This window comes from Callorhinchus milii, unplaced genomic scaffold (assembly GCF_018977255.1).
Source record: "Callorhinchus milii isolate IMCB2004 unplaced genomic scaffold, IMCB_Cmil_1.0 Scaffold60, whole genome shotgun sequence".
Lineage (NCBI taxonomy): Eukaryota > Metazoa > Chordata > Chondrichthyes > Chimaeriformes > Callorhinchidae > Callorhinchus > Callorhinchus milii.
This window is the reverse complement of record NW_024704801.1, coordinates 157,287-180,511: the sequence shown is the minus strand read 5'-3', so window position 1 is coordinate 180,511 and position 23,225 is coordinate 157,287. Positions and strand designations below refer to the sequence as shown.

Sequence of the window (23,225 nt, the reverse complement as noted above, 5' to 3'; positions counted from 1 at the left end):
CTTTAGGATGTCCTCCTGACGCGAAAGGCGCTACACAACCTTAATTTGTTGTCTGTTGCTGTTGCTGAACGAAAGGAACGGCCCTGTCGGTAGAATTGTACCCTCATGCACACATTTTCTTCAACAATTCAATGAGGAAAACTGGTGTTGAGATGAATTACGTTTATTATGGAAATAAAATTAACATTTTAAACACATTTGCCTACAAACAAACAGTCACTTCACAACAGAATGAGGCACTCTTATCAATTGGCTGTAATTTTTGTCCACACAGACATTAACAATGCAACAACTTAACATTCGTCGCAAAAGCAAAATGTTAAAAAAATGCGATTTAAAAAAAGTTAAATGTTAAAATTTTAAAGAAAAGCAGAGCGAAATGTTAAAATAATAACTATTTCAAGTCTGAACTCTTTAAAAAGTATATAAACAGACACACAAAGTGGACTTGCTGAGCATAGTCATAACGAGGAGGATAATAGCCAACTTGGGTGTTTTCTAATAAATCTGTCTACAACCTGTGTGTCACTGTGTGTGTGTGTGTCACTGTGTGTCTGTGACTCACTACGTGTCTCTGTGTCACTTGTCTCATTGGGTCTGAATCACTTTGTCTCACTGTTGTGCCTCATCCGATGTCTGTTTGTTGCGGAGTCTCCCTGTTGGTTCCCTACGTACGACACGTGGCATTAGTTACTGCGAAGCACTCTTAACTCTAACAAGCTTAGTAAATGGAGTTATTTCTTTTCAGTGGAAAAAAAACAATCTGAGAGAAGCAGAAGGAAGATTGACCCATACAGAAAACAGGTCACAGTGCGGGTATATTGCAAAACAGTTTCCGACACTTGATGGTATTTTTATTTCCAGTAACATTATGGCATGTGTTGGGAAAAGTAAATTTAACTACTTTTATTGCGGAAGTCGACAGCTGCGTATAATGTATTTTGATCTGCCAGCGGGACTTTAGTGACATTGCTCTGTCCAATCTGTAGTTTTGCGTAGACAATACCCTCAGTGTTTTCTTCCTGAAATACCAAGTGGTTAAGAGTAAATCATTGTGGGTGAGGGAGAGGGGGTTCCCTTGGGTTTAATTATCCCTTCCATTGTCTAATATCCTTTCACTTGTTTTCAAAAAACCCTTCGTGCCCTCCCACCTCCCTACCTATCCCATCTGCTTACCCCCCCCCCACTCCACCATCTGCTTTGGTGTGTCCTAAAGTATTCTTTTGTGTTTACTTTTTCATTTCCACTTAACATTTTGTAATAAGGTCTGTGGTCCCCAAGCCCAGTCTCATCCCAGCCTGTGCCTTATACTCTTGGGGATTACATAAGCAGTATGTGTCCTTCCAGGGAGAAAGAATGTGCCTTCCATTACATACCCAGCGACATATAGGTGGCATAAACATGTGGTACCCTCAGTCTGATTTGGTCTTAATCACTGTGATGGGTTTCCATGCGTGTCGGACACCCGGCTGACCCCAAAAATCCTCACCTCATCATGGCCTGTGGATCCGGTGATTGTTGTGTAGTGAGGTGTTTGCACGTTGTCCGCAGGCTTGTTGTTGGGCTCCGATTTATTATGAAGATCTGAAATGCAGGAACAGACAGAACATCAGCTATTTGTGGCGCAGACTGTGGTTCTCCAGAATCCAGGTTTCTACAGACCAGAAATGCCACCTAGTCTACAACAACAACTCGCTTTCAACCAGCGTCCTTCACATGGGAGAGTGGAGTGCTGCCCCACAGTGGTTAGAGCACTCACAAGTGAGAGGACCTGGGATCAATTCCCGGGCAGGGCGAAACCTTAGCCAAGTTTCTTTACTCCACCCACCCGCCTCTATTTACCAGCAGTAAGAATGAACCCGGTTGTCAGTCATTGTCAGGCAGAACGCTTTTCTGGGGGTAATAATCCCTCCCCCCAAAAATGTAGTCACTCAAGCCACGACTGTGTGTGGGACACCGATGTGCGCAATTGGCTGCCAAGTTTCTCCCACAAAAATACAGTGCAATCAATTCACTTTGCAGTGTATTCTGTGAAGTGCTTTGAGACACAGGACTCGCAGGAGAAAAAGCGTGGTGACTGTGTGTGTTGTGGGCAAAACCCGGCAGCCAGTTTTGCGCACAGCAACATTCCCACGATCGGCCATGGACCGATCAGTTGCAGTCTGCTGGAGCCAAGCACTGACACACTGCACTGTGAGACTGAGCTTAAGCTGCCAGTTTGGAGGATATGTACGTAGCCACTTACTTGCATTCTTACGCCTTTTCCAGACAACGACGACAATGATAGCAATCACAAGTAGCACCGCAACCGCACAGCCCACAGCAATCCATGTTTCGTTCCCCGGATCCTTGTTCGTCTCGCTCCCCGGAATCCTGCTGGCTTGTGGGCTTGTGTGAGTATGTGTGCATTTGGGTTGTTCAGTTGTTTTGCCTTCCAAGATGATAAAATAATGTTTGGTATTATTTTTACATTTCCTTTGGACCCAGTTAACTTTCTGTTTGTGTTTGGCGCTGGCACAAACCTGTCTGCTCCGGGTGAGCCAGCAGATTGTTCGGCTGTACAGAGTGTCAGCCTGGCTCGAGGTTGTAGGTTGGAGCCTTATTATTAGAACCTTCTCACTCAGTTGGGTCTTTGAGCTCACAGTTGGGGCTGACGCTCCAATGCGGTGGGGAGGGGGAGTGCTCCCACCTTTTTGGAGGCGACGTCTTTCGGATGAGCGTTCAAAGAGAAACTCCCACCTCTTTAAATTATGTGTGCGTCAACGGGCAGTTTCGTGTCTCAAGCGAAGGACGGCACCTCCGATAATGCAGCACTTGCCCTGGAGGGTCAGCCTGGACTGTGAGCTCAAAGTTCCCAACATTCCTGGAGTGTTATCTCTTACACTGAGACTGTCGCAGGACACATTCCTGGTGTATTTACCTGTTGTACTGTGCGATTCTACCCTGAGCTGTGTCCCAGGGATACTTTGCCACATCTGTGGCTTACTTCCCCGGTCTTGACCCGACAGAAATAATAACTTGAATCGTTTTGTTTCAGGCTGTTGATCCGGATGGTGCCGGTCTTCTCTCCCTCTGGCTTCCCCAGGAAGTTAATCCGTCCGCTGTAATTGGGGTGAATATATCCCTCTGACACGTTGAATATGAACGGTCCGTGAAACTGATATTTTCTCCAATAAATGCGAATCTTGGTAGCACGGTACTCGGTTGGGTAGGAGAACTGGCAGGGGATGGTGACAGAGTCTCCCAGCATCCTTGACACAGACTCTGGCTGATTCACCTTGAATTTGCTGTTACTTGTCGCAACTGTGAGAGAGAAACAGTGAAAATGTATCTGAGTTGTCCAGGAGTTGTCTTACTTATCCTTATTAAGGCCGAGTATTGTACCATCATTTATTACGATCGTCAAACTCCACAACTGCTCTCCGGCCTGTAACTCGCCCCCAGGGGTGTGTTATTCTATATATAAACCCCTGGAGCAGATTCCAGTCTCGAACTCACTCCTCCCCTCCGTTATTCTATATAATAATGTAGGATTTCTGTAATTAATGTGTTAAATAATATCTCAAATTATATTTGCGATGTTTATATATTTGAGACATACGATCAGTCTCATAGAATCATAGAATTGTACAGCACAAAAAGAGGCCATTCGGCCCATCGAGTCTGTGCGGCTCTTTGAAAGGAGCAATTAATGTCAATCCCACTCCCGGCGCTTTCCCCATAACCTGCAAACCCGTCCTCCGCAAATACCCGTCCACCGCAGTTTTAAAAGTAGTTATGGAATCGGCCTCGACCGCCCTTTCAGGCAATGTTCCAGATTCCAACAACTCGCTGCGTGAAAACATGTCTTCTCCCCTCCACTCGGCTTCTTTTAGAGACTATTTTGAATCTGTGACCTCGAGTCACCGACACTCCCACCAGTGGGAACAGTTTGTCCCTTTCTATCCCATCAAATCCCCTCATGATTTTGAAGACCTCTATTAGGTCCTCGTAACCTTCTCTGCTCCAATGAGAATATTCCCGGCCTCTCCAGCCTTTCCTCATCATCACGGTCCCTCATTCCTGTTACCATCCTCGTAAATCTCCTCTGTACCCTTTCCAATGCCTTAACATCCTTCCTATAGTGTGGGGCCCCGAACTGGGGCAGTATTCTAACTGAGGTCTAACCAGCGTTTATATCGGTTAATCATCACCTCCTGACTCTTGTACTCTATGCCCCTATTTATAAAGCCCAGTATCCTATATGCCCTTTTTACCTGTCCTGCCACCTTCAAGGATTCAGTTACCTGCCCCCCCCCCAGGTCGCTCTGTTGTTTTACCCCCTTAAGATTGTATTACCAGCCATTATTGCCTCCGCTCATTCTTTCTACCAAAATGCATTACTTCGCATTTCTCTACATTGAAACTCATCTGCCATGTGTCGCCCATTTTACATTCTGTCTATATCTTCCTGCAGTCGGCTCCTATCCTTCTCACTGTTTACCCCCTCCCTAACTTTGTGTCGTCCCCAAACTTGGAGATGGTATTTGCTATACCCAAGTCCAGATCATTTATGTATATTAAGAAGAGCAGTGGTCCTAATACCGATCCCTGGGGAACGCCACTGTACACTTCCCTCCAGTCAGAAAAGCAGCCGTTCACCACAACTCTCTGCTTTCTGTCTCCCAACCAGTTCTCGATCCGCTGCCACTGTCCCTTTTATACCGTGGGCTTCTATCTTTCTCACAAGTCTTTCATGTGGCACTTTGTCAAATGCCTTTTGAAAGTCCATATAAACTACATCAACTGTACTATCTTTATCCCCTCTCTGTTACCTCATCGAAAAATTGTATTAGATTTGTTAGACTCATATGAGTGGAGCTGGTGATTAATTTGGTGATGGCCCCTGGTTTTGGTCTCCCCCACAAGTGGAAATATCTTCCCTATGTCGACCCTATGAAGACCTTTCATCATTTTAAAGACCTCTATCGGGTCACCCCTCACCCTCCTCTTTTCAAGAGAAAGAGAGAAAAAGAGAAGGAAGAAATTGGAACTTAGAGTCGAGAACCATATTCCAGTTTCTAAAGAAGGAAGATCATGACTGTGATTTAAACAACACTAAATGTGCAATAATACCTGAATACCTTTGGGTGATATCGAACTGGAAACAGTACAGCAATACTTGGATACCAATTGAGGACTTATATTTGGATTCAAATGGGGCAATGAATTGGACGACGCTCCTCTATCTCTCCCGCAGCAGTTGGTTTGATCAACTTAAATTGTTGTGAATTACAGTCTGTGTGGATATGTAAACATAATTCGATGTATTCTTTTAATGACCTATAACCATTATTAATCTGAATTAATAAGCCTTGATTAATTGTCCGAATCAACCCAGGTCCTCTTGCTTGCGAGGCGAGCTCTCTAACCACAAAGCTACAGATTTATATATAAATCTCTGAAACCCCCCTATTAGATTCCAGCCTGTAACTCACCGACAAGCAGCTGGAGAAGGAAAAGTGCGCCAGTCACCATCTCTCCGTCTCTCTCTCTCACTCTCTCTCCGTGGCACCGGTCACTGTTGCTGTGACTCTCCTGTTACTCCTACCCTTCCTTCTCAAGGATGATCGCAAATACAAGTGTCTTTGCATGATGACATCTCGCTTTCAGTTCCTTGTTCTTACTTCCTATAGATGTTATCGTACTTGTCACTTCTGATGAAATACATCATCTGTGATTAGGTTTGTGAGACGTCTATTACAGTCCCATCCCAACATGCATCCTCACACATTATATACCTGGCGGGGTGGGGACGAGGAAGTGGGTTCTGGTCCTAACTGAATTGAAGGTGCCGTGTTTGGCAACAGGATGTCAGGATCGAACCCCCCCACCACCACCACTCTCCGTGACGGCAGCCCAGCCCGGCCCGGCTCATCGGCAGGACCTTAAGGGCCGATCAGTCACTGGGGCAGGGAATCCTCCCACTCAGCATCTGTTAACCCCACAGCCAAAGCCCCAACTAACTAACGGGGAGGGTGGACTTAGCTGGACAAGCAGCGTGAAAGCTTGCCATGACAGTGATATGAATGGGCAAGCTGTGTGGTTCACCTGGTTAGACTCCAGCATTTACCCCAATGCACACTCTGGCCTCCCCAAGCCTTGGCTCAATCTATATTCCATGTTCTTGCCACACAGTGTGTGTGTTTACACTGTTCTCTCTGTGTCAGTGTAAACATGTTTCTCTTTGTGGGGTGAGTACATGCGTGGAACTGTGTATCTGAGCCTGTGCACAGAGCTCTGTGTATTTGTGTGTCTGACTGTAGAAACATGGAAACCCACAGTACAGAAGGAGGCCATTTAGCCCATCAGGTCCGCACTGGCTCACAGAGCCCAGTGTCTCTGGGTGAAAACATTCCTCCCAAGATCTCCTTTCGCTGTTCTTGAGACTCTCTGTTATCTGTGTCCCCTGGTCAACCAGGCGAGGTGCTCCCTGTCAACATCCCTCATTCTGTCCACCTCCTCAAGTCCGCGTCAGCCTCTGTGCTGCAGGGAGACGGGGCCCTGGCTCTCTGACACTGGCTTGTCTGCCCTTGCATTGAGCAGTGCTGATTTGGCCTCATTGCTCACATTGCAGCCGCCTTCATAAACAAGTGGATAACCTCATGTGAGCCACTATCTATCCTCCTGTCTGCAAGGCTGAGGACATTGGGCAGCGTTCCCCACACTGTCTGAGTGCAGCTCCAGCCTCATAGACAGTTACCTCCCCTCCTACCACAGCCTTGAGCTCACGCATTCAGATAACACCAGCAATGGCGTAATAGGCAGCCAAGGCTTACCACCAAATGAACGTCTCTCAGACTCAGAAGGAGGAAAGGATGTGTGTGTGCGTGAGAGGGGGACAGAGTGTGTGTGAAGGAGAATGGAAGGGAAAGAGAAAGAGAGACAATGTTCATCTTCCCCCTGCGTGAAGCACTCTGAGATGTCCTGCCGAGGCGAAAGGCACTGTATAAATGTCAGTCGTGATTTGGCTCCCACCCCTCAGACACTCTCACCTTGGAACTTATTCAATCAGTCACTGGAAGCGACTATAACAGATTCCCGAGCTGGCACTTTGTATTTGTGCTTTCACATTGAACCACATTTACTCTAATTTTAGATTATATTCGGAGTTTTGGGCTTTAGTTGCTAACTTCCAGTTCCAATTCATTCAGGTCTCTGCTGTCTGTATCCTTAACTGCACCAAAATATATACCCCAGCCCTCGCCAGCCTCCACTGGCTCCCTATCACCCCCACTAAACCCCGGCCCCCCATCACCCCAGCCCTCGCCAGCCTCCACTGGCTCCCTATCACACCCACTAAACCCCGGCCCCCCCATCACCCCAGCCCTCGCCAGCCTCCACTGGCTCCCTATCGTGTAATACTTGGTCACTACACTTCACAGTGAATCCTGCGAAGCGCTTTGAGACCTCCTGTCGTAAGGATTATTATTATTTATTGCACAGCACTCCTGCCCCCCCCACCCCCCCGCTCGCTTCACCGTTTGTTCTATTTGCACTCCCTCTGTCTCCGCTCCTGTATCTCTCCTCCTCCCTCTCTCTGAGCTAAGTGGCCTGAAGAGTTACACGTTATCTCATGCATACACACAGACACACGCACACACACACACACAGACACACGCACACACACACACAGACACACGCACACACACACACACACTGGGGGTCCCTACACTGTCAGGTACACACACACGCGGAGAAAATTCCTCTGCGAAATGTAAGTGGGGGGGAGGTGGGGGGTGGGGGTGAGCGAGTGACGGAAGCTGCTGACCTTGAAGCTGAGATTGTGGGGGGGGCGCGAGGGAGGAGCTGCTGGTGCTTAACGTAGGAGGTGACCAGGCCGTCGGTCACTGTCTGTCTCTCTCCGCAGCCTCCGTCATGACACACGGGAACATTCTGTAATCGGCCGATAACACAATGCAGATAAACCGGATTACTTTCACACCAAGTGCTTTAAAAGCAGTGGCTGCCCCCTCTGTGAGCCACACCACGCACCCAGCACCAGACGTAGCACCCAGCCACCCGGCCACCCGGCACCCAGCCACCCAGCACCCAGCCACCCAGCCACCCAGCCACCCAGCACCCAGCCACCCAGCACCCAGCACCCAGCCACCCAGCACCCAGCCACCCAGCACCCAGCCACCCAGCACCCAGCCACCCAGCCACCCAGCACCCAGCCACCCAGCACCCAACCACCCGGCACCCAGCACTTAGCACTTAGCACCCAGCCACCCAGCACCCAACACCCAGCCACCCAGCCACCCGGCACCCAGCCACCCGGCACCCAGCCACCCGGCACTTAGCACCCACCACCAGCACTAAAGTCAACGTTGCTGTTTGCTGTTGCTCCAGAGGCTGTTAGTTGTTTTGTTGCTGATAACAGTCATGGGGCCGAGGCTGTTTAAAGCTCAGGGGCCGCCCCCCACCGGCTCTGGGGAAAGGAGCCCCTTCTGGGGGCTTGGGGTGTCCCCCCCGTCCCGCCTGGGACTCCTGCTGGACTTGCCCCCCGCTCCCCACGAGGAGCGACTCCGACACTCCTGGGACCCGGCGCAGAGCTCCCCCAACATGACGGTGGGGGCGGAGGACAGGCGAACGGCTCGGCGCTGCCCGGCCTCCTCCAGCAGCGACTGCGTCCGGGCCGGGCCGGGCTACCGGGAGGGGCTGCACGTCTGGGAGGTGGTGTGGCCCTCGGGCCAGCGAGGCAGCCATGCCGCGGTGGGGGTGGGTACTGCCAGGGCCCGGCTGCAGGCCCCGGGGTACAGCGCCCTGGTGGGCAGTGACTCCGAGTCGTGGGGCTGGGAGCTCGGCCGGAACCAGCTGTACCACGGCAGCAAGGTGCCCGCCCCGGGCACGTACCCGCCCTCGCCAGGCGGGCCCCTGCCGGTGCCACCCTCCTTCCTGCTCATCCTGGATGCCGACCAGGGCAGCCTGAGCTTCCTGGTGGACGGAGAGTATCTGGGAGCTGCTTTCACCGGCCTGAGAGGCCGGACTCTGTACCCCATGGTCAGCTCGGTGTGGGGAGACTCCAGCATCACCCTGACCTACATCAACAGCGTGGATCGTGAGTCCGACCTCTCTCTCTCTCTCACACTCTCTCACACACGCTCTCCGCGCTATTAAATCCCCAACTCGGTCACAAACCCGCGACTGTCTGACGTGAAGACCCCCACCCACCTCTCTCACTTGTTCGAGCTCCCCCCACCCCACGTCGGGGGCGTTGAGCTCACAGTCCAGGCTGACTCTCTAGTGCAGCACTGGGGGGGGAAGAGAGAGAGAGAGAAAGATGTCATCTCATTGTCAGATGAAACGTTAAACCTCACTCACTCCCCGTTGCTTCACGGCTGTTTGTGGTGGCGTCGCCGAGCGCGAATCGGCTGCCACGTCACACACAGTCACTACACTTTACCGTGAATCCTGTGAAGTTACTTTGTGACGTCCTCCTGATAGGAAAGGCGCTCTATCTGTCGAACACCAGCCCTCTCCACCCCCCCCCCCCCCCACCCCAGGTTACTTTTCCAACCTCTGTTACTTTTTTTTTAATCTAAAAAAAGATTAAAATTCAAAGCGCAACAAAAACAAATCAGGTTTCTCTCTCTCTCTCTGTCTCTCTCTCCGGCTTCTCCCCAGGAAAAGCCACCGTCATCTTCGTGGGTAATTGATTGTATTCTGTGAGTACGGTTTACGTGGGAGAAGCTGAACAAATATAATAATCTCTGCGTTTGATACAGATTGCGATCACATCTTCGAGACGTCTCGAAGCGCTTCACAGGATAAAGTGTAGTGACTGGGTAAAGTGCGGCAGGCAATTGCACACAAACAATTGTGGAGTGGACGACCAATTTTATTTGGGGGATTGTCAGCCAGGACACCGGGGGAGAGAGAGAGAAACCCCCTGGTCTTTGTGGATAGATCCGTGGGAGATCTTGATGGTCGGGGCACGGACGGGGAGTGAGGTTTAACGTCTTGTGAAGGATGTTTGGGGGAGAGAGGAGCGGGGCGGAGGAGGGGGAGAGGAGGGGACAGAGAGAAGGACAGAGTAAGACAGGCGATGGCTATGGTGCTGGAGTGAACATCTTCTCTCTCTCTCTCTCCCCAGATCAGCCCGCGAGGCTGGAAGCTCTCTGCCGCTGGCGAGTGCGGCTCAGCCTGGGCTCGGAGGGCATGTCGGGGGTGTCAACTCTGCCCCTGCCCCCCAGCCTCCACGCATACCTGAGGGGCACCTGAGCAGCGGGCAGTAGACAAGCCAGAAGCCCCCCCTCCCCCCACCTCAACACCTGATTGTACGCATGGATTGTATTTAAACACATTAATTTATAGATTATTTATAACCCGTTTTATCCCTTATTGTAATCTGGGACTGAGAGGTTCCGGGTTTGAAACTGTCAACATTGTGGCTCAGTCGCTTGCGATCTCTCACCTCCGAATCAGGAGGTTGTGGGTTCGAGTGTCTCCCACAACCTCCAGCCGAGTGACTGAGCCCCCAGACCCCCAAACACACACACAGTGTCCGCACTCTCCATTACCTCACACACTGATTCTTTTTGCTGTTGGAATGACTGAAATAAAGGGGATTTAAACCTCACTGCCTTTCCTCTGTGTGGCCCTGTTTACCCTCTTTCCCAAGTTCGTTTCCTTCCCAAACTCTTGACCACAAAGAGCGACACAGGGAAACCGAACCACCCACAGAGCTCTGTAAATAGACACTGAGGCTCAGCTGAGAAGGCAAGTTTCCCTCCCATGGTGAGGACAGCGTAGAGGGAGCCTTACTGTGTCTCTAACCCTGACCCGGGAGTGTGGACACACAGTGTAGAGGAGCCTTACTGTGTCTCTAACCCTGACCCGGGAGTGTGGACGCACAGTGTAGAGGAGCTTTACTGTGTCTCTAACCCTGACCTGGGAGTGTGGACGCACAGTGTAGAGGAGCGTTACTGTGTCTGTAACCCTGACCTGGGAGTGTGGACACACAGTGTAGAGGAGCTTCACTGAGTCTCTAACCCTGACCTGGGAGTGTGGACGCACAGTGTAGAGAGAGCTTTACTGTGTCTCTAACCCTGACCCGGGAGTGTTGACGCACAGTGTAGAGAGAGCTTTACTGTGTCTCTAACCCTGACCTGGGAGTGTGGACGCACAGTGTAGAGAGAGCTTGAGGTTATTACAGAAGCCATACTGTGTATTGAGAGGGAGCCTGTGTGTGTGTGTGTGTATAGGGGGGTGGGGGGGGGGGGGGGGAGTTGTATGTGGACAGGAACTTCCACCCCTTCCACACCCCCATCTGCTGGACATGATGGACATGTTTAATGAATGAGCTACGACAACAGTGAGCACTTCAGGGTTTATTCACAACAGCCACAAACTCCCGTTCCATCAGGAAATCCATCCCTTTCCCTCAGCCACAAGACGTGGTGGGGGTGACAGGGCCTGAAGGGTGTACGCGGTGGGGGTGACAGGGCCTGAAGGGTGTACGCGGTGGGGGTGACAGGGCCTGAAGGGTGTACGCGGTGGGGGGTGGGAGGGGGGCAGAGATTAGGCAGCATCTCAACCGTTTGGGGTGGGGGGAGCAGGTGTGTATCGCTGCGGCGGGAGGGGGGAGGGCAACAGTAGTGGGTGGGCAATGTTGATGGGGGGGGGCGCGGAATGGGGTTGTTGATGTTTAATGGGGGGAATGGATGGCTCTTGGTGGGGGAGGGGGGATTGGCCCTGGGGGTGGGATTGGCGGGGGGGGGGGGGGGGGGGGGGAGGGGGGATTGGCCTGGGGGGGAGAGGGGGGATTGGCCCTGGGGGGAGAGGGGGGAGTGGCCCTGGGGGGGAGAGGTCCTGGGGGGGAGAGGGGGGATTGGTCCTGGGGTGGAGAGGGGGGATTGGCCCTGGGGTGGAAGGGGGGATTGGCCCTGGGGGGAGAGGGGGGATTGGCCCTGGGGGAGAGAGGGGGGATTGGCCCTGGGGGAGAGAGGGGGGATTGGCCCTGGGGGGGAGAGGGGGATTGGCCCTGAGGGGGGAGAGGGGGGATTGGCCCTGGGGGGAGAGGGGGGATTGGCCCTGGGGGGGAGAGGGGGGATTGGCCCAGGGGGGAGAGGGGGGATTGGCCCTGGGGGGAGAGGGGGGATTGGCCCTGGGGGGGAGAGGGGGGATTGGCCCTGGGGCGGATTGGGGGGGGGGTTATACCAGGATGAGGTGCTTGCTTTCAGGGACCCCGAAACGTGCCTTGTTCTCCTCGAAGAGCTCCTGGAGTTGGCTGAGGTAAGTCTGGTGTAACTCCTCGATCTGCTGCCCGGTGGGGCTCGGGGTCTTCTCCACAGCAATGGACCGGCCCACTGCAGGGGGGTGGGGGGAAGAACGTCAGTCGACCCCTTCCCAATCCAACCCCTTCTCCCCTCAGCCCAGGATCTCTCCCCTCCACCCTTAGCCAACCCCTTCCCAATCCAACCCCATCTCCCCTCCACCCACCAATCCGGTTTGGTTTCCAGAGTGTGTGTTGTGGGGTAGCGGGTGGGTGTGTGTTGTGGGGTAGCGGGTGGGTGTGTGTTGTGGGGGAGCGGGTGGGTGTGTGTTGTGGGGGAGCGGGTGGGTGTGTGTTGTGGGGGAGCGGGTGGGTGTGTGTTGGGGGGAGCGGGTGGGTGTGTGTTGGGGGAGCGGGTGGGTGTGTGTTGGGGGAGCGGGTGGGTGTGTGTTGGGGGGAGCGGGTGGGTGTTGTGTCTCTCTCCCCAGGGTTGGCTGCTCTTACCCACGGTGTTGACGGGCTGACGGTAGGGCATGAGACCGAAGCTGTACTGGAAGATGCCACGAGCGTGGAAGAGGGGCAGAGAGAGCCCCACCAGCCGCTGCAGTCTATCCTGTAGGCCACGGAGCCATGACCCCTGGGGGTTCGGGACCTGGTCAAACAGCTCGTTCTCCCCGAACGAGAACACAGGCACCAGGTGGGCACTGGGGAGGGGACAAGGTGGGGGGGGTGTCACGTACAGCCTCACTGCTACACACACACACACACGCATTCACTCCCACAAACACATGCTCTCGCTCCTCGTACAGATACACCTCGCTCCCCCCAACACACCCTCATTGCTACACACACTTGTGTACATGCAATCCTACACACACACGCGCTCCTACACGCACACACACGCACTCCTACACACGCGCACACGCAGTCCTACACACAGTCACTCCCCCACACACACACACACACTCACTCACACACTCACACACACCCTTCTACACACCACTCTCGCTCTCTCTCCCCACAGACACGTAGACACACAAACTTTTACTCCACACACACACACACACACTCACTCCCCCCCTAACACGCGCACACTCACACGGACACACACCTTTGCCCCCCCCACCCCATGGCCACACTTACCCATGTTTCAGGGCAAGTTTAACGAATCCCTTCCTGTGGAGCAGTTGCAGTGTCAGGGCCCCTGGCCGGGCATCCAGGGCCTCTGGGGGTCCCCCCACTGCCAACACAGCCACCTGCCCTCCCCCCGGCCGGCTCAGGATGTGGGTTGCGCTCTGCTTATCTGAGGAGACCAGGCCTGGGGCAGAGAGAGAGAGAGAGAGAGACAATATCCTCACCACTCCATCGTCAAAGCTCCATTCTCAATGCTCTCAGAGTTAGAGACAGGAGGAATTCCAATCCTTAGCCACGACCCGGTTGACTCTCTTCCCTCCTCGCGTCTCCCTCGCCCCCCCCCACACCGCCCCCTCACCTCCACACATGATGTACTCCCTGTAGAAAGGCACCCGGAACCAGAAGGGTAACATGAGCAGGTGGGGGGTGAGGCCTGGGAAGAGCCGAGAGAATCCTGTGGCCTCGGTGCAGAAGTTACCAAAGGCTCCGGCCACCAGCACCCCATGAGGGTGGAACCCAAACAAGTAATTGTGGCGAGGGGACAACTCAGCTGTCTTCAGCAACTGCGGGGGGAGAGAGAGAGAGAGGGGGTGAGAGAGTCAGAGACCGGATAATGGAGAGAGAGAGAGCGACTGTGGGGTTTGGGCCCAAATTTCAGGTGGATGTTAGAGACCCCGCAGGGATCTGGGAAATGTTTCTCTCTCCAGGTGTCCTGGCCGTCAATCCTGAAGGTAAGATCAGGAGATAAAACCAACTGCACGTGGACGTGTATGGAATCATCGGTGCAATTAAGACTGTTACTAAGTCTGTCCAGAAATGGTTTGGCCAATTACCTGGAGAACAAAATATTAACCTCCAGTAAAAAGTAATAATAATAATCCTGGCATTTGACCCAACGCCTTATCACGTCGTCAAGACTTTTCAAATCGCTTCACAGGATTGACTGTAGAGTGAAGTGACTGTGTGTTTTGTGGGCGAAACTCGGCAGCCATTTGGGGCTTTATTGTAGTAAAGACCGGACTCACAGTGATGGGGAAGTAACTTTGGAAATATTTCCACACGGTCCAGTTCCGGATCCATTGCGACCTGCGGCCTCCGCTGGCCGGAGTGTCCCAGTCCACGTAGAGCCAGAGAGAGTAGAGAGCGGCCAAATACCAGTAGTCACTGAGTAACAGCAGGACGTAGCCAGCCAGACAGCACTGAGCTGGGCAGGAGTGAGGCGGGGAGGCAGACAAGATCACAGAGGAGTGAGCAATCCACACAGCGCATCATCAGGTCAGGATATAATAATAATAATAATAATAATAATCCTGGCCTTTGATACACCGCCTTATCGCGTCGTCGAGACGTTCTCAAAGCGCTTCGCAGGACACACTGTAAAGTGCAGTGACTGTGTGTTGTGTGGGCGAAACTCGACAGCCAGTTTGCGCCCGGCGATGCCGGTGGAGTGAGCGAGAGGGTTTGCCGGGGGGATGGTTGGTCAGGGCATTGGCAGCGAGGTCACACGGGGATCTCGCAGTTAATAGTTAACAGACGTTTACTGCAGAATTGAAGTTCAGAGGGTTAGGGGTGAGGAGGGGAAACAGACACTACACTGACCGGGGGTGCCGGGTCCCTGTCAGGGGGCAAACCCCCACTCGCTCCCCCTCCCAGCCCCGCACTGACACTGAGATTGAGCCACCACATTTTTGTTTTGAAGGGATTATTACCCCCGGAAAGCGATCTGTTAATCGACTAACAAGCGGATTCCTACTTACTGCTGGTGAACAGAGGTGTGTGTGTGTGTGTGAATGACTGTGTGTGTGAATGACTGTGTGTGTGAATGACTGTGAGTGTGTGTGAATGACTGTGAGTGTGTGTGAATGAGTGAGTGTGTGTGTGAATGAGTGTGAGTGTGTGTGTGAATGAGTGCGAGTGTGTGTGTGAATGAGTGCGAGTGTGTGTGTGAATGAGTGCGAGTGTGTGTGAATGAGTGCGAGTGTGTGTGTGAATGAGTGCGAGTGTGTGTGTGAATGAGTGCGAGTGTGTGTGAATGAGTGCGAGTGTGTGTGTGAATGAGTGTGTGTGCGTGTGAATGAGTGTGTGTGAATGAGTGTAAGTGTATGAGTGAATGTGTGTGAGTGTGTGCGTGTGAATGAGTGCGAGTGTGTGTGTGAATGAGTGTGTGTGAATGAGTGTGTGTGTGAGTGTGTGAGTGTGTGTGAATGAGTGTGTGTGTGAGTGTGCATTACTCACCTAAAGCTATAAAGGAGAATACCCACTGGAGAACTCCCAGAGTTTGCAATCTCCGCTCCAGTGGTAGGTTTAATGGGGCGAATTGTATCTTCATGGTGACCGGACTGGCCAAAGGGTCGGACAGTCTCGCTCTCTCCCCCTCCCCTCCACCCCCTTTCCTCTCTCCCCTCCCCTCTCCCTGGCCAAACACACACACCCACTGTCTCCCCTCCCCTCTCACAAGCTGTAATCACCTGTCCCAAAACCAACCTCCAGACAAGACAACAGTATGCACACACACTGCCTCTCCACACACTCGCTTTTTACTAAACTCTACTAACTTCTACTAACTTTTTTGCAACCTGTAATTAACTTATTAACCTCTTCCATCTTAGACTAAGTTTAAATAAGTTTTTACTACAACAACAACAACAACAAGATTCCATTTATTGAGCGCCTTTCACGTCGGGAGGACGTCCCACGTACTAACTTTGACTATGAGAACCACTTGGGCTCAGGGGGTAGCGATTTCTCATCATCGACAATAATAATCCTGGCATTTGACCCGGCGCCTTATCACGTCTTTGAGACGTCTCAAAGTGCTTCACGGGACACACTGTATGTGTCAATGCAGTGACTGTGTTATCAGCTCCAATCTCACAGCTTCACTGAGGTCTTTATTGCCTTTATCTCTAGCCTTTGGGTCCAGGGTCAAAGTGCCTGGTTCTCAAACAGCACAACCCAGGACTCGAGCCCAGGTATCCCCTCTGTTCAGGGTTAGACCCCAGGGGTGGGGGGTTGGGGGGAGACAGAGAGGGGAGGGGGGGATAGAGACAACGGGAGGAAAAGAGCGGGGGAGGTGCAGACAGAGGGAGGAAAGGAGAGACGGAGTGAGGGCGGGAAAGAGAGACAGAGTGGGGAGAAGGGGGAGAGAGAGAGGAGAGGAGAGAAGGGGGGAGGTAGGAGAGAGAGACAAGGTGAGGAGGAAAGGGGGAGAGAGAGAGAGGAGGGAGGGAGACGGGTGGGGGGGAGAGTGAAGGAGGGAGAGAGAGAGAGCAGGGGAGAGAGAGAGCACGGGAGAGAGAGAAGAAGAGAGAGAGAGGGAGGGAGGGAGGAAGTGAGAGAAGGAAGGAGGGTGAGAGAGGTTGGGAAAGAGATGATTATCTTAATTTTTTTCCCATTTAAAAACCTTGGGTGTTTAAACCTCTAACTGGAGTCCTGGCATTTGACCCCGGGAGGAGAGGTCTCAAAGCGGTTCACAGGACTCACTGTAGTGTAGTGACTGTATGTTTTGCAGGCAGAGAGAGAGTTGGAGCTGTGATCGGTGGGAAGGAGCCAGGAAGGACAGACACTGACTGTCAGCCGGGTGAGTTCCTGTCAGACATTCTGTAAGTGTGAGTGTGAGTGTTAATGTCAGTGTTAGTGTCAGTGTCAGAGTCAGTTTCACTCTCAGTGTCAGAGTCAGTTTCACTCTCAGTGTCAGTGTTAGTGTCAGAGTCAGTTTCACTCTCAGTGTCAGAGTCAGTTTCACTCTCAGTGTCAGTGTCAGTGTCAGAGTCAGTTTCACTCTCAGTGTCAGAGTCAGTTTCACTCTCAGTGTCAGAGTCAGTTTCACTCTCAGTGTCCGTGTTAGTCTCAGTGTCATTGTGGTATAGATTGCGATAGATTAGAACCTTCTACAGGAAACTCAACACTGCCTTAACTTGTGTCGGTGTCAATGTCCCGACTGCATTTATTGACATATTTATACACTCGCCGCTCCTGATAACTGGTCACTCAGCCTGTTTCGCTCGCGGTGTCCTGTAGCACAGTGGTTAGAGAGCTCGTCTCGTAAAGCGAGAGTTCCTGGGAGGGTGAGCCAAACATTATGCAAGTTTCCTTCCTCCGCGCACACACCCACACCCACACCTCTGTCTCGCAAAAATAATGCGGTCACTCGATCCACGACTGTGGGATGCCGCAATTGTCTGCCGTGTTTCGCCCACAAAATACTCAGTGCAAACCACTTTGCAGTATATTCTGTGAAGCGCTTTGAGACGTCTCAAAGACGTGATAAGGCGCTGTATCGAATGCGAGGATTATTATTATTTTCCCTTGAAAGAGTTATCAGGAGTTTACTGTACTGCATTTCAAGTTAAATTTCCCTCAGCTCCTGTTAACCCCACAGCCAAAGCCCTAACTAACTAATTAACTAACGGGGAGGGGGATCCTAGCTGGACAAGCAGCGGGAAAGCTTGGCCAGACAGCACTCTGTGTGTGTGTGTGTGTGTCAGACACTCGGCTGGTCGCGGTGACCGGTTTCCGTGTGTGTGTGCGTGTGTCAGACACTCGGCTGGTCGCGGTGACTGGTTTCCCGGTTGATCTGCCCGGTTGCTTGCGGTTATTAACCGGATTTCTCCCCCTCAGGAAGTCCTGGCCAGGATGAGCTCCTCGTTGCTGAAGCGGCTGAATATGCTGCAAATCGTGTTAACCTTCCTGGTGTTGGGTCTGTACAAGTGTCCTTGTTCTCTCCAGTCTCCCCGCCCTCCATCAGGCACACGCCCATCACACTCCCCCTCCCCACCCCCCGGGAGCCCTGTGACCTGCCGCCCTGTGTTAGAGCCCTCTCCCCGATGGACTCATCTCCTTCATCATCATCATCTTCCTCCATCCCTCCCTCGCCTTCTTCAAGACATGTCTCCAGACCTTCCTCTTCAACCAACTGTGCCTTCGGTCACCCTCCCTGCCCTCCACCCTCCCTGCCCTCCACCCTCCCTGCCCTCCACCCTCACCCTCCCTGCCCTCCACCCTCCTACCCTCACCCTCCACCTTCCTACCCCCGTCCTCCACCCACCTATCCACACCCTCCCTGCCCTCCATCCCCTCCTGATCCCAAGCCCAGCTTGGGTCCAAATTCACTGACCATCCAAAGCCTTGGGACTTCCTCTTAACCTGACCGTCACCGTGTAAATATCGTGTGTTGTTGTTGTTGGCTGAGGAGGTGGATGGAAAGAGTGTGTGGGAGACTGGGATGTGTTGGGGGGGTGAACAGGGAAGTGTGACCGTGTTGGTCAGGGAGTGAGTGTGTTGGTCAGGGAGTGAGTGACTGTGTTGGTCAGGGAGTGAGTGACTGTGTTGGTCAGGGAGTGAGTGACTGTATTGGTCAGGGAGTGAGTGACCGTGTTGGTCAGGGAGTGAGTGACCATGTGTCGGTCAGGGAGTAAGTGACTGTGTTTCCCCTCAGGCCCGCTGTGTACGCTGCTAACACTGTACCTGTTGCTCACACCGCTCTGGCCTCTGACTGCACTGTATGGAGTCTGGATGGTGTTTGACTGGAGAACCCCAGAGAGAGGTATGTTCCACACCAACACCAGGTGTAGTGACTGTGCACTCGCTCGTCAACCAACTCAGCGTCACACGCCCGCACACACATCGACAGACATATACACACATTGACAGACACACACACGTAACTCTGTGTGTGTGTGTGTGTGTGTTACAGGTGGAAGGAAGTCAGACTGGGTGAGGAGATGGCGAACATGGGAATTTCTGAGAGATTATTTCCCCATTACGGTGCGTGTGTGTGTGTGAGAGTGAGTGTGTGAGAGTGTGTGTGTTAGTTTGAGTGTGTAAGAGTGTGAGTGTGTGTGTTTGTGTGTATGTGAGTGTGTGTGTGTTTGTGAGTGTGAGTGTGCGTGAGTTTGTGTGTGTGTGTGTGAGTGTGAGTTTGTGTGTGTGAGTGTGTGTGTGAAAGTGTGTGTGAGTTTGTGAGAGTGTGAGTGTGCGTGAGAGTGTGTGTGTGTGAGTGTGCGTGAGACTTTGTGTGTATGAGTGTGCGTGTGAGAGTGTGAGTGTGTGCGATGTCAGCGGCTGTTTACAGAGAGGGAGTTATCACTGATCGCTCTGTGGGTCTCCACTGCCCTCAGGACATCCTCCAACATGAAAGGTGGGACTGTTAAATATGACTGTTGTTGACGTTGTTGTTGTTGTTGTTGTTGTTGGCAGCTGGTGAAGACGGCGGAGTTGCCGAGGGACAGGAATTACGTGCTGGGATACCACCCTCACGGGATTCTGGCCACTGGAGCCTTCTGTAACTTCGGCACCGAGGCCACCGGCTTCTCACGGCTTTTCCCGGGAATCACTCCCCGCCTGGTCGTGCTGCAGGGACTCTTCCGCCTGCCGCTGTTCCGGGAATACGTCATGAGTGTCGGTGAGACAGTGCGGGAATGCCAGAAAACACTGGGAAACACTGGGAATGCCGTACACACTGGGAAACACTGGGAATGCCGTACACACTGGGAAACACTGGGAATGCCGTACACACTGGGAAACACTGGGAATGCCGTACACACTGGGAAACACTGGGAATGCCGTACACACTGGGAAACACTGGGAATGCCGTACACACTGGGAAACACTGGGAATGCCGTACACACTGGGAAACACTGGGAATGCCGGGAAACACTGGGCGCGGGTGTGTGTGGGTGTGACAGGCTGACAGCCAGTTTCCCGGCAGGGGTTTGCTCTGTCAATAAGCGCAGTGTGACTCACCTCTTGGCTCGGAGTGGGGTGGGCAATGCCGTGGTGATCGTGGTGGGGGGGGCGGCTGAGGCGCTGACCAGGACTGGAGTCCACGCCATCATCCTTAAACACCGCAAGGGCTTTGTCAGGCTGGCCCTCGAACATGGGTAAGCCCCCCGTACAGTCACTACACCTCACAGTCACTACACAAGTGGGTCAGGTTGGGGCGAAACCTAAGGCAAGTTTCCTTACTGTACACACACAGACAGACACACACAGACTCAGATAGACACACACAGATAGACACAGACACACACAGACAGACTCAGATAGACACAGACATACACACAGACAGACAGACACACACACAGACACACAGAAACACAGACGCCTGTGTCCCCGGCAGTCAGTAGGAACCCGCTTGTCAAGTCGATTGGGGGATCACTTTCCGGGGGTAATAATCCCTTCAAAAAAAAAATAATAATTTGGTCACTGAATCCACGACTGTTTGTGGGGACGTCGCTGGGCGCGGTTGGCAAGACCGAGGCTCTCCTGATGGATCCCGTCAGCGCCTCCGCACCTCAGGCTCTGACAGCATCACCTTCCCCAGATTCACACCCCACCTCACCGGCCGGTCAGGAACCTGGGTGTCTTGTTCGACCCTCAACTGTCCTCCCCACATCCGTGCTCTGACCCGCTCTGGCTTCCCCCACACACTCTCTCTTACTCTTTCTGTGTCTCTCTCACTCTCTCTCTCTGTCTCTCTCACACTCTCTCTGTCTCTTTCTCCCCCCAGAGCTGACCTGGTGCCTGTGTACTGTTTTGGGGAGAATTCCCTGTATGAGCAGGTGGTCCTGGCTGATGGCGGGTGGGCTCAGTGGCTACAGAAAGGCTTCCAGCAGTTGATCGGCTTCGCTCCGTGTCTGATCCGTGGCCAGGGTCTCTTCACCCGAGGCTGGGGTCTCCTGCCCAACCCCCAGCCCCTCACCACCTTCGGTACGTCTGTGTGTGTGTGTGTGTGTGTGTCTGTGTCTCTCGGTCTCTGTCTCTCTCACACACTCTGTGTCACACTCTCTCTCTCTGTGGCTGTGTCTCACTCTCTCTTTGTGGCTGTGTCACTCTCTGTGGCTGTGTCTCACTCTCTCTGTGGCTGTGTCTCACTCTCTCTGGCTGTGTCTGACTCTCACTCTGGCTGTGTCTCACTCTCTGTGGCTGTGTCTCACTCTCTCTGGCTGTGTCTCACTCTCTCTGTGGCTGTGTCTCACTCTCTCTGGCTGTGTCTGACTCTCTCTCTGGCTGTGTCTCACTCTCTGTGGCTGTGTCTCACTCTCTGTGGCTGTGTCTCACTCTCTGTGGCTGTGTCTCACTCTCTGTGGCTGTGTCTCACTCTCTGTGGCTGTGTCTCACCCTCTCTCTCTGTCTCTCTCTCTCTCAGTGGGAGCTCCTATCCCTGTGACACAGACCCACTGCCCCAGTCAGGCTGATGTTGACCACTATCACAGTCTGTATGTGGCGGCTGTTACTGAGCTCTTCAACCAACATAAAGAAGCCTGTGGTCTCCCCACCAGCGCCCAGCTCCTCATCATGTAATACTGTGTACACACTCCATATGATACTGTGTACACACTCCATATGATGCTGTGTACACACCTCATATACACGGTACTACACACACTGTATATAAACCTCATATACATACAGTGTTAATCTCTCCTCCCAGTGCCCAGCTCATCATATAATACTGTGTACACACTCCATATGATACTCTGTACATAATTCATATAATACTGTGTACACACTCCATATGATACTGTGTACACAATCCATATAATACTGTGTACACACTCCATAGAATGCTGTGTACACACCTCATATACTGTACGTACACACACTCTCTATAAACCTCATATACATTCAGTGTGGTCTCCCAGCGCCCAGCTCCTCATCATATAATACTGTGTACACGTCCTCATCATATAATACTGCGTACATGTCATTTGTATTGTGTACACACTCCATATACACACCTAATATACACCACACGCACGTTGGGCAAGTTTCCTTACTCCACACACACACAAACACACACTCTGTTTACCAGCAGTGAGCAGGAATCTGGCTGTTTGTTGATTGGGAGATCGCTTTTCCGGGAGTAATAAACCCCTCAAAAAAAATGTTGAAACAAAATGATAACAACCCGCGGCTGTTTGCGGGGACACTGCTGTGCGCAATTGGCTGCCGGGTTTCACCCACAAAATATACAGTCAATTCACTTCACAGTATCTTCTGTAAAGCGCTTTGAGACGTCTCGAAGATGTGAGAAGGCGCTGTGTCCAATGCCAGGATTATTATTGTTGTGACTGTAACAGATTCTGTGTTCGTCAGAGATTACTAGAATTAAATTGCCAATTGTTTTACAGCTGTGTGGGTCTGTATGCGAGTGCCTGTGTGGGTCTGTGTGCGAGTGCCTGTGTGGGTCTGTGTGCGAGTGCCTGTGTGGGTCTGTGTGCGAGTGCCTGTGTGGGTCTGTATGCGAGTGCCTGTGTGGGTCTGTGGTGCGAGTGCCTGTGTGGGTCTGTGTGCGAGTGCCTGTGTGGGTCTGTGTGCGAGTGCCTGTGTGCGAGTGCCTGCGTGGGTCTGTGTGTGAGTGCCTGTGTGGGTCTGTGTGTGAGTGCCTGTGTGGGTCTGTGTGCGAGTGCCTGTGTGGGTCTGTGTGCGAGTGCCTGTGTGGGTCTGTGTGCGAGTGCCTGTGTGGGTCTGTATGCGAGTGCCTGTGTGGGTCTGTGTGCGAGTGCCTGTGTGGGTCTGTGTGCGAGTGCCTGTGTGGGTCTGTGTGCGAGTGCCTGCGTGGGTCTGTGTGTGAGTGCCTGTGTGGGTCTGTGTGCGAGTGCCTGTGTGGGTCTGTGTGCGAGTGCCTGTGTGGGTCTGTGTGCGAGTGCCTGTGTGCGAGTGCCTGCGTGTGTCTGTGTGTGAGTGCCTGTGTGGGTCTGTGTGCGAGTGCCTGTGTGGGTCTGTGTGTGAGTGCCCGTGTGTGTCTGTGTGTGAGTGCCTGTGTGGGTCTGTGTGTGAATGCCTGTGTGGGTCTGTGTGTGAGTGCCTGTGTGGGTCTGTGTGTGAGTGC

At 52.7% G+C, this 23,225-nt stretch overlaps 4 protein-coding genes across 6 annotated transcripts; 2 read left to right on the top strand and 2 right to left on the bottom strand.

Annotated features, from left to right (window-relative positions):
• Positions 1-371: 371 nt before the first annotated feature.
• On the bottom strand, positions 372-5,637 carry LOC103190919 (paired immunoglobin like type 2 receptor beta). The gene is given in 6 exon segments (XM_007911836.2): positions 372-1,022; positions 1,490-1,584; positions 2,246-2,431; positions 2,921-2,995; positions 2,998-3,303; positions 5,478-5,637. Coding segments are annotated over 6 exon segments (828 nt in total). The 5' UTR covers positions 5,518-5,637; the 3' UTR covers positions 372-896.
• A 2,682-nt stretch (positions 5,638-8,319) lies between these two features.
• On the top strand, positions 8,320-10,621 carry LOC103190918 (SPRY domain-containing SOCS box protein 1-like). The gene is made up of 2 exons (XM_042345555.1): positions 8,320-9,100; positions 10,136-10,621. The coding sequence occupies exons 1-2, from the start codon at positions 8,425-8,427 to the stop codon at positions 10,261-10,263; spliced, it is 804 nt and encodes a 267-aa protein (XP_042201489.1). The 5' UTR covers positions 8,320-8,424; the 3' UTR covers positions 10,264-10,621.
• Positions 10,622-12,166: 1,545 nt separating this feature from the next.
• On the bottom strand, positions 12,167-15,800 carry mogat3a (monoacylglycerol O-acyltransferase 3a). Its single transcript, XM_042345554.1, has 6 exons — positions 15,626-15,800; positions 14,416-14,594; positions 13,749-13,953; positions 13,400-13,574; positions 12,761-12,960; positions 12,167-12,350 (listed from the first exon to the last, which is right to left on the bottom strand). The coding sequence occupies exons 1-6, from the start codon at positions 15,717-15,719 to the stop codon at positions 12,196-12,198; spliced, it is 1,008 nt and encodes a 335-aa protein (XP_042201488.1). The 5' UTR covers positions 15,720-15,800; the 3' UTR covers positions 12,167-12,195.
• A 503-nt stretch (positions 15,801-16,303) lies between these two features.
• LOC103190916 (diacylglycerol O-acyltransferase 2) lies at positions 16,304-22,200 on the top strand. 3 transcript variants are annotated; one of them, XM_007911834.2, is made up of 9 exons: positions 16,304-16,362; positions 16,902-16,970; positions 18,011-18,089; positions 18,828-18,935; positions 19,086-19,156; positions 19,589-19,793; positions 20,100-20,271; positions 20,901-21,100; positions 21,540-22,200. In XM_007911834.2, the coding sequence occupies exons 3-9, from the start codon at positions 18,026-18,028 to the stop codon at positions 21,692-21,694; spliced, it is 975 nt and encodes a 324-aa protein (XP_007910025.2). In that variant the 5' UTR covers positions 16,304-16,362; positions 16,902-16,970; positions 18,011-18,025; the 3' UTR covers positions 21,695-22,200. The 3 variants fall into 3 exon arrangements, with proteins under 3 accessions (XP_007910025.2, XP_042201487.1, XP_042201486.1); XM_042345553.1 differs by having other exon boundaries at positions 16,310-16,362; positions 18,015-18,089; XM_042345552.1 differs by having other exon boundaries at positions 16,329-16,362; positions 16,884-16,970.
• The last annotated feature ends 1,025 nt before the right edge of the window (positions 22,201-23,225 follow it).